The 11,519-nt window shown below is 27.4% G+C and overlaps 1 protein-coding gene across 2 annotated transcripts in view; it reads right to left on the reverse strand.

The window, feature by feature from the left end:
* Positions 1-10,655, reverse strand: part of LOC144843719 (dachshund homolog 1-like) — a 52,750-nt gene extending 42,095 nt beyond the window's left edge. Inside the window, exon 1 of one of the 2 annotated variants that reach the window (XM_078700624.1) lies at positions 10,124-10,655. In XM_078700624.1, coding sequence (XP_078556750.1) covers positions 10,124-10,539 — 416 coding nt within the window. In that variant the 5' untranslated portion in view covers positions 10,540-10,655. The remainder of the gene's footprint in view (positions 1-10,123) is intronic. The other variant, XM_078700623.1, reaches the window with a different exon arrangement.
* Between the last annotated feature and the right edge of the window lie 864 nt (positions 10,656-11,519).

The raw sequence follows: 11,519 nt of genomic DNA on the forward strand, positions 1-11,519 counted from the left end.
ATCTGTACTTAGAGGCTTTTGTGTTTGCAATTAATATTTAGTAGTTGGCATTTAGTATGAAATTCAAATTCTAATTAAGTTTACATTAGCCTTTTTAAGCGAATTGATCATGATAAATTGGTTTACTTTTTTTTGTAGTTAATGTATTTATTGTCCACCACTACCATTGTATGGAGTCTGATTATTATCTAGATCATCTGTAAAGGAACTTGTAGCCTCGGGACATATAACAAATTCTTTAATTAAAGTAAATCATCATCATAGATATATTTTATATAATCAGTTCTATTTATTATTTATTATCACTTTTTCCAAATATGATTTTTTGCTAGTTCACATTAACTTTACAAAACTACATGCTTATAATGTATATATTACTAGCCTAGGACACAAAGAAGTACTGGCTGACCAAAAGTGGACAGACTAGCACCAAATAGAGCAATGATGTTTGATAGAGAAACTTAACAATCTGGAATCCTAAAAGTTTATGCAAGCGTATAAGAGTGCTACGTCCTTAAATAGCAAAGCGTGAAAATCAATTTGCCAGTTGCCACTCATTAGGGCAAGAATTAGTTATTCTGTTCATTATTTCAATTAATTTACAGTGCTCATTAAACAAAGTACTAAACAATTCTCAATGTACAATTATTAACGCTGAAATAACCTCAGGAAACATTGACAATAGTAAAACGAGCTTCGCTTCCTAAAATAAAAAAGAGAAAAAAGCTAGGAAAAGTTGGCACTTACGCCAGCTGTCCTGTTACTTTTAACGTGAAACATTGTGTCGAAAGGAAACGAAAACGCTCCATTTGATTGGAACTGTTCTGCTGATTTTTATATCAATAATCAAACAATGGGTTAACGAGTTAAAACCCCTTTTATGCACTTAATTCTTCCAATTCAACAATTATATTGTTTCCAACTCAATTTCTATAATTCATTTCACTTATACAATTTCAAATAATTTGGAAGAAAAAACTCACCCGGGGTCAATGAATGGTGGAACAAACACAGTATCAATTTTCTTCCATTTCAATAGAGTAATCCTAAGTATAGTGTTAATTTAGCATCTTGTAAAATATTCATTCAAGCATTATATTTATTCAAGCTGTTTCTTAATTCTTTCTTTGCAAATAAATTATTTAGCAAGTTAGTATGTTTTTCTTTCTTGTACTTAGCCACACCAATGTTCTATTATGCAACTTCTGGTCTTTTATTCCTACGCATTTATAAGTACATTTTCAGAAAGTTTGTTTATACTTTGTAACGACCTACTTTTAATAGAATTTGTATTTTTATTAAGAAATTTTAAAAAACTGAATAATAATTTAAGAAAAGTATACTAAAAATAATGATTAAAATGAGTAAAAAAATAATATATACTATGTAAATATGTTTCTTGTTAATTAAACCTTCACAATGAAGTTTTGTAAAATAGTAAAATCAGTTATGAAAATGAATTTTGTAATAAAGTTCTTTTAATTTATTCTTCTCCAATATTATAGCTAACAAATAATGATTATGAAATCATTTTGAATTAATTTCAATCTGGTTCTTGGCAGTTTTTAATTTAAATGAATTAAAGAACAGAAGTAAATTACTTTCAATTTATTTGAATTAATTGCAAAATAATAATTATTCAAATATTATACAACAAATAGATTATTTCTTTTGATTATATTTCTTAAATTATTAAATTATAAATTATGATTTAATAAATGTCAGAAAGTTTTGTAATTAAAATAGCTCAACCTTTGATTAAAACCATATATTCTTGAAGTGTATAATGATAATTTAAACATGTTCTTGTTTGCAAAATTAAACAAGTCAATCTTATTCATTAAATTATTCTTTTCAATTGGTTTTGAGATGGAAAAAAAGATGAGAAGGTGAAAGATGGAAAAAGTTCTTTCTAATAATATATCAAGTAAAGTCTTGCAGGTTTTGAGAATAAAAATGTTTATATATATTATGTTCTTGTAAAACATTTTAAATAAAAATCCATTAAAAAAAAAATTCAATATTTCACCACTTCCTCACAAGGCACAGCCTTAGTCTCGAGGAGCCTCTACATATAACAAATATGAGCTTAGCAACAGAAGGTGGAAATATATAAAATAAAATAAAATTCATTTTAAATTTGCTGAAACATAAAAGCATGTTTATCCCACAATGCCACAAACAAGATTTTGGGGTCCAAAGACCAGACAACTCAAGTAGCCCACTTAACCCCCATTATCATTCATAATCATAATGTATTATTTGTGGACGACCAATCTACAATGTATTTCACATAGCAAACACATTCGAAAATAATTCCTCTATGGTTATTCAAAGTCATGTGACAAAAACGGCAGTTGATTTATTCAAAATTAAAAAATGATTTATATATCTAGTTATAAAAAATATATTTACTTTCATTTTAAAGATAGAATTCAGAGGAATTTTGTAACCAATTTCCATCAATATTTGGTTTACAGATTCAGCTCTTTTTTTTGTGGCTTGTAGTCTAAAGCTCTGTCTACATTATCAAACTAGTTTGACAAAAAAAGTGTTATATGCCCAAATATGATAGTGATATGAACAAATATGGTAGTGATATTTCTATATATGGGTACATCATATTTTGTTGTCACATAAAGTTTGATAATGTAGACAGAGCTTAACATTTCACCTTGACCACCAGGACAAAAATATTGTGAAAAAAATTGTTTTCTTTTTTATTATCGTTTTCACAATTGTTGCAGCATAACCAATTTAATCAAATTTCCAACTCATCCATAAAAAAACAATAGTTTATAAATTCAATTGTACTTTTAGGAATTATATACATATTATATACCATATATAAATGGTAGTTATTGCAATTGTATAAAACTCAATAACAATATTTTATAGATGTATAAAATAAAAAAAGTCTATTCTAATTCATAAATTTCTGTTTTTATGTATTTTGAGTTGATTGCATTTTGTCTTATTATTTTGAATCCTTTGATATGAATTGAAGTCAATCGTTCATCAATTCAAATACATTTTAAAAACTTTGCAAGATTACAATTGCTTAAAATGTACTTTTGTTAATGGTCTTGATGGAATTTTTAAAATTTAATTGTATAGATTAGGTTTTGAAAACAAGACACCAGTTTGCCATCAAGTTGGATTAAACCTGCCAGTTGGCATCTGACAACAGTCATGTAAGATTTACAAATGCTTAAGATAAAAGTTATTAGCAACAGTAAAAGAAAAGTAATAAACAAATGACAAACCACTCTTTGAAGGGGGTCTACAGATAATAAAGAATGGCGAATAAACACTCTGTACAACATCAAATACAGGAGATTTTATGGGCTTAGTTAGAAATAGGCCTGCATTACACTTGTGTGGCCTACAGGAGTAGATACCAGTTGATAGCCAGCCAGTAAAATGTATGGAAGAGGTCATATTATGCAGTCAGGTAATATTTGAGGAAGAAAAATAAACATGATTGAATACCAAAAGCTCCTTGGAGCAAGGATAAGTCAATCTTAAAAGTTGGCTTTAAAACCAAAGAAAACAATGGAAGGTAAAGTATACTTATATATTACAAAAATTAAACTTTAAGTCAATATTTAAAGTGAATTATAAAGTTTATTGTTCTTGAAAATACTTAAACTCAAATACAGATTTAGTTAATAAATACAAAGTATATTGAACTATTGAATGATATACCTCATGTAAACTAAATAACATTATTGCTTGTAACTTACAACATGATGCACTGTGAGGTTAGCGTATCATCATTATACACCCCACACATCTGTTGCACCCCAACCCGCCTCAACATCTCACGCCCTCTCTGAAATTATTATACTTCATATAGCACTATGTTCGGTACAACATCAGATGAACGAATGATTTACGATTTCGCTTTTCCCCCCTTACCAATAAAAGATGTATTTATTACTGTATCAGTTTACCACTTTTATCAAATAAAAGTACAATAGGCTGAAGGAGTGAATCAATGTTATGTTCCTTAATTATCTATTCCATTAAAAAACATTATTAATGTTTTTACCATCTTAAAAGGGTAAAACAAAAATGCTCTCAGCAACCTGGCCTTGGTGTAAGACACTTGATAAAACAATTTCACCGCTTCCTCTATGAATTATTAGATGTTTGTGGAACAAAAGTTAATTACAAAATGATTATCTAAATTGGAAAAAGTTTATCTTTTTTAAAGGTGTATGTATTTATACAGGAGTTACTCTAAGTTATTGTACATGCGCAGAAAGCGCTCATGTGCTGCACCTCTGTGTCGTTAACATCGGATGTTTAATACAAATTTTTTTTTTTTCATTTGAACAAATTACTGTAAACCATAAATTAACTATGAAATTTGTTAATAAATTAACTATGATAGACCGCAATTTAACAGATAGAGAAAAGATTGGTAACCAGCATTGTTTTCTTTAGTTAAAAACAAACATTCTTTTAATAATATAGAACATAAATTGAAAACTGTGAAGGCAGTTAGAGGATTTACAGAAAGCTTCAAAACATAATGATACAAAGTAGTTTAATTCTTTTACAAAACACACAAAGCCGATTATCCCATATAATTACCAAATCAAAGTTATTGTGATAACAACAAAAATGAACAAAACTGAAATGTTAATCATTTTTTTTAATCAAATCATATGTGTTAAAATAATCGTACAATAAAGCAATTTATTGCTTGTTTGAACGGGATAATAATTTTTATTACCTCTCTTCCTATCTATAGTTGTAAACAGATGTTTTTCCAATTGTATCCGTTTATCTGTTAGCCACAGATGTGTGATTTTTGTGATTGCCTTTTGTATATTGCCTTCTTAAATTGCATATAAAAACCAGAATCATATCAGAGACGGAAGCCATAACATTTGAAAACACTGGCAAAAATAACAAACTTGAAATTGGACAAATGTGCAGGAAGTATGAGTATCTGCAGTAAAAGTTCAACTGCAAGTATATGCTCATTTTAAGTCTGCAATACATCTTATCTTAATTCCTATTGTTATGAATTAATTTATAATTAAATTCATATAAATTTAAAAAAGATGATGATGATTGATCATGATGTATGATGTTGATGATGATGATGATGATGATAGTAAAGATTTGATAAATACAATAATGTTGAAACATGTGACATTGTACAGACTTAGGTTTAAATTTCATTATTAATATTTGACCACCGGTGTTATTTATCTCAAAGAAACTAATTACACAATTGCATACAAACTATCAGTAGGCTTCACAATTACCATACATTATTTGCTTTGTTTCCCAAATCATAGATTTTGTTTAATTAATTTTACTCTGTCTCATTTCAGTATATTGACACAGTTGACAATTGATAAGAAAACATTTCACGATCCATTAATAATATCTCTTAGTTGTCGTTATCAACATTTCTTTGTAAATAACTATAGTAGTGTAGTATGATGTAATCGTTAATGGATACCAAAATCTTCATTCTGTCGTGGTTATATATTATATTTTTGCCGGATGTCTTATCAACAGCATTATCATCGTGGTTAACGCATTTTTTAAATGTATTTATTTATGGTTCCCATTTGTTTACTCTTTTATTATAAAGTAAATTTGGTTTATTCAATTCATTTTCATATCTTTTTCAAGTCATGCTCAAAACAAGATGTTTTTTTTATCATCTATCTGGTCATTTTTCTTTATTCATCGATCAATGATTCAATGCACTCATTTATTGTTTGTCAGTCATTGTATAACGATCAGTCTGTAATAAATGTTTTGAAATGAAACATCTCCATCGTTAGTGTAAAAGTTTTTTTTTTCAATCAATAAATCATGCATTATTTAAAAGAACATTATTTTTCTACACTTTATACACAAATATAACCCACACAGTTGTAAGGAGTTACTAATTGAATCAAGTCACCACCAACCTATAATTCATAGGATGATGATAATGTTAAAATTCTTACAGTAATATAGGGCAAGGATCCATCATTAATCCTTATCAAATTCGTATCAGGAATAAATATACTATACAAAAATACAGTTAGTAGTTTTCTTGGAATTGGGACGTAACTACACAAAAGAATACTCACAATAACTTCCTAACTATACAGTAGTAGAAAATAGGTTTAGATAACTACCAATCGCTTTGGCAAAATTTGATAAATCGCGTCATCAACTAAAAGATAAATAACGCATTGCTTTTTGTCCAGCTATTTTGTATGAACATGTAAACGATTAATTTAAGTTTATTGTTATTGTTTAAGAAGAATTGAGAATTCTTTATAAATGTCTAAAAATTGATGAAAATGATGAAGTGGTTCCTGTAAACAAGGTGTTTTTACTCGTTCCAATTAATCATTTTTTAATGCACAATAATCTTAGCTACAATTATTTTTTTATTGACAATCATCATTTAGATATAATTTGTAATTCTTCTGTTATTCTTCTCAAGTCAAGGTCTGAGAATTAATGTTTGTAAATATGTTGTCTCGGTAAACAAAGTTGTCCCTGCAAGCCATCAAACTACAATTTATTAAAATGTTTATCACTGTATGATCATTGCCTATTATCCACCTAATGTGTAAATTGAAAAATCTATGTTCCATCTTTGAATTTTATAAGGGTTTTTTTTTTAAAAGCAGGGCAGGTCAACTTTATTCTTGATTTTTATGCTAGCTTATTTCTCTCCAGCACAATTACACCCAGAAAACAATAATTAATAATATCTTGAAGTCTTGTCTACTGTACACTATAAAACTTTATGTGACAAAAAAAATGCAATGTGCCCATATATAGACATGATGATGTCATATCAATACTATATTTGGAAATATCACTACCATATTTGGGCACATCGCACATTGTTTGTCAAACTAGTTTGAGAGTGTAGACAGAGCTTTAATTTAGAATCAGAGTTGTAATTGTTTTATTGTTTCTGAAGGTCAAAAATGGATGTAAACACAAATATGAAGTAGTTGCCGTAAACATCACGATCTGCTGTGCACTTAAGCTGCAAATACCAATATTCATTATGATGAGGTGAGAGTTTGAAATTACGAGTATACTTCATCATCTGTAGAATTAATTGGATTTCATAATACATAATGCCAATTGATATTGTAGAAGAACACTACCTGAGGCCTTATAAATTATAAGTCTTCTTGATAGCCGCTCTGTATTAATAACAATAATCACCACAGCGATGGAAATACATTTGGATATAGATTTTCATGTGCAGCAGATTAACTTATGAGAAAATAAACTATATCATGAATTAAATAATTTTCCAAAGCACTTCAATTTAATAACATATTCTATCAGGTAATAAATAAGCTTTTCTATTTGCAAATTATCAACAAATTCAATTTATTATCCATCCATCAACATTATTTTCCTATATAGTAACATGACTTTTAAAAGTACTATGTCTGTACTAAATTTAGTATGTTGTAAGTCTGTACTTAATGTACAGTATGTTGTAAGTCTGTACTTAATGTACTATGTTGTAAGTCTGTACTTTTAATGTAGTATGTTGTAAGTCTGTACTTAATGTAGTATGTTGTAAGTCTGTACTTATAGTATCTTGTAAAGTTAGGTCTTAACTTACTATTTTTCAAGTCTATACTTAATAACATGCTATATGTCTACTTATTACTATATTTTAAGGTCTGTACTTACTATCTTTTAAGTCTATACTTAATACGCTGTTTGTCTGTCTACAACAATATTATTCTAATGATTTCAAATATAGTTATTCAAGATACCTTTCAACTAATTAATCAATTATATTAAACACTATAGAAATTGTAATAATTGATTTCTTGTGTATTGCTTACATGCTAATAATAAATATTACGTTATGAATAGACAAAATATGAATAAGAATCAGTAATGAAGCTACTCACATAATATTTAATGTAGACTGTTAATTGTCTTCATCAAAGTAAATATATCTCTATTTGTAAAATGAGACAATACTAACTTATGAAAAATAGTTGGTGATGAGAACTCAAGCATAAAAATAAACCTGGTTTATGTAATTTGAAGTTAGAAATTATTAAAATAATGATGTAATTTTTGCAAAGGTGCAAGAAAAAGTAAATAAATAATTCCATACAAGGCCTTTACGTGATTCAATTTTGTAAATTATTCCAAAATATAAGTTCAGTAACCAACAAAACACAAAAAAAAATAAATTTTACAACAAGCAGCTTTTACTGAAGCGCTCAACAATTTATAAACACAATTAACAATTAAATCATTTATTTGAATTCACAGATCATTCTTATATATTCATTCGGGAGAAATAAACAAAATTAATAATTGATTGTACTATTCAATGCAGGGACATTCACCTTTTACAATTGAAATCTAGAATTTAAGCTTGTCAATTACAATTTGTAGAAATGAGAGTGTGCACTTTTTTTCTATGAATGCGATATCACATTTCCTGACTTCGATGTGCGAATATATTCAATATTATATTTCATATAATTTTCTTTTAAATCTTTAAAGATAATGAAAATTCTGTTGGGAAATAATGAGGTTTAAGAACATATACATGTAATACTCGTATGGACTGTTTAAAATTTAAAATACTCAATAACACAAACAGTATACTTGAACATAAAAACCAAGTACTGTACGTTATATATTAACTTACAAATTATTTATCATTTAAAGATGATTACAAATAATAATACTTTGATTGCTTGTAAAGTTAAAACAAGTTTGGTTAAACTGTATAAAAACTTTTGCCTAAAAACTAATAAAAAAAGACGTAAAAACAAACAAAATGGATGAGTAGATACAGTACAGTATGTGGATAAGATGAATTAACAGGATTAAAAGGTAAAAAATGACTATAGATTTATTGATTACCGATTATTATTGATTATTGCTTTATTGATAATGGACAATAATAATGCTATCTTATGAACAATAGCACATCTCTAAAGATTGAAAAATTAATAAAATAAAATGTTTGTAATGTTTATTTGCTTTGATCTGGAGAAGTATACTTACAAAGATTTATTATGATTGTTTGCAAAGGCTAACATTTGACAAATTCATTCATTTCTTTCTTAGTTTAATTCTGGTGACATAATTTACAGTTACAAGCATTGAACTAGATTTATATACAGTAGCTATAATGTGTACAGTATAGAGTCAGTGTACTACTCATGTATGCTATAAATAATAGTTTATTTCTCATATTCAATCAATTTTATAAATAAGTTGTCAAAAATAAATAATTTTGTTAATTTAAATACAGATTTATTCACATTGTATTTTAAATATAGAATCATTTACATAAAAGTAAAAACATTATTCAATTATTTAATGTTTTGTCAACTTATTCTGCGATTTCATTGTTTTTCAACAAAATAACAATATACATTTAAATTTGATAATAGTATCCTTGTTTAAATAAATACATTGTATTGATTTTAATTTTAATATAATTCAATGGCTGGTGTCTAATTGCCTACCATATGACATTTCACATAGAGAACCAGATATACCAATTAACATATTATTATGTGTTTTATTGTCAACAGTTATATTTAAAAACTATTTTCATTTGTATTAAATAATATATTTGTATGCTTTAATAAAATGTGATAATTTTAAATATATACGATATACTTATATTTTGCATATTTCAATTTATTTTTCACAATTAATTTTTTCAAAAAAGTTTAAAATTATTATATATGAAATATATAGTAGATATGATGTGACAGAATAATACAATTTATTAAAACAAAATTTCATATTTTTCTCGAGATAAATCATATATTATATATAATTGTAGAATTTAATTAATTAACAGTGGAAAATAACTGCCATAATTCTGTAAATAGTGGGCTTAATATGGACTAATAAATGAAACGGAAAAATGTGGTGGGCCTTCAACAATTCGATTGAAAAACTTTTTAGATATTTTCAAAGGATAAATAAATGTTAATATTATACTTGAACAATTTAGTTAACAAATGGTACTTGATTTATTGATTATAATAATACTTTTAATATATATCTATTTATTCAATGTGATATAATAAGTATAAAATATATAACAAATAATATATTGTCTTACCTCGCTGTGGTACAATCTTGGTATAAGATATCAAACTGTTCCCTGGTCAAAAGTTTGCATCGATTTACACCGGGTTGTATTGCCCCAAGACCACGTAAGATTCTCACTTGTTCCACATTGCAAACAACTGGTGTAATTTCTAGTCTTTTCAACTTGGTATACACTGTATGTAGTCCTCCGACAAGATGTTTTAGAAACAGTTCAAATGCCTGTGGTAAGCATATCATCATTAGACCATTAATGTTAAAACTGGCAACTTTAGCCCCACGATATTCGACGAGTTTGCACTCATTATTCGCCGGGTCACTGCTAACAGGGGCTGGAGTACTGTAAGCCGTTTTCTCAAGTTTATACAACACACTCGTTGGTGGTATTTGAGTTGGCGGTGAACTAACAGCCATATCTGAATATTTCATATAAAATAACTATTTAAAAAACAAATACTAGCGATTTACTTATTTTAGTCTGGTAGTAGTAGTAAAGCACGTACGTAATTCTCTAACCCAGTGCTTCGCACGAGTGTTACTATCTAACTGTTCATTCGTTGGTTGGTAGAATCGTCAAGTGTTTTGATAGCGAGGTCATAGAGGTCACTCATACTATTATCACTCGCAGGGGTGTTGCCGAAACAACGTATATAACAATTAATTGATTCGCGTCATATCTAACTAGTAAATTCACCCTTCGAGTATAAACAATTTTCCATATCCTCAAATTTAAAAAGGCGTTAACACAATTTGATTAGAATTTAAGTATAGAATGGTGATTAACCGTTGTAAAGCGAAAATAAATGACATTTTATTTCTACGAACCCATTGGAATCGTTCGTTTGGTATCGCCTCACGCGTCGGTCAACAAAAACAAAACCAAGGCGACTTAAATTGCGATAATTTTAATCCTACATTATGTAGGAATATGTTTATTAAGGCCTTGGAGAGAGTTCGTTCATTCTGGATTTTAGAACAAAACAAATACTTATCTAATTTCTCAAGTCTACAAAAGTAAACTTGTTTAATTTGCTTGTTTGATTACGTTTGACAATTTATTATTTTTCTGTTTTATAAGTAAAACAAAAAAACCTCGTTAAAATCAAGTTTTAAATGTTATTACCTAAATGTCATTACTTTAAAACTATACCGAATTAATTTCTGTGCTGTCCTTAAAAGTGTATAAATTATTAATGTATTTACTCACAATTTATATGATTATGTATATACTCTAATTAAAAAAAAAAACTCTTAGAGATATAGATGTTGATTACAGTACCATACATTTTGTACTGGTTTTTTTTCTAAACATCACATTTTCGAAATAAAATTATTTATATTTTATTTTAGAAAGGCTTGGATGAAACAAAAGGATAATATCAATTGTAATGTTAAAGAAGTCAAGCATG

Source organism: Antedon bifida, chromosome 5, assembly GCF_963402885.1.
Source record: "Antedon bifida chromosome 5, ecAntBifi1.1, whole genome shotgun sequence".
Taxonomy (NCBI): domain Eukaryota; kingdom Metazoa; phylum Echinodermata; class Crinoidea; order Comatulida; family Antedonidae; genus Antedon; species Antedon bifida.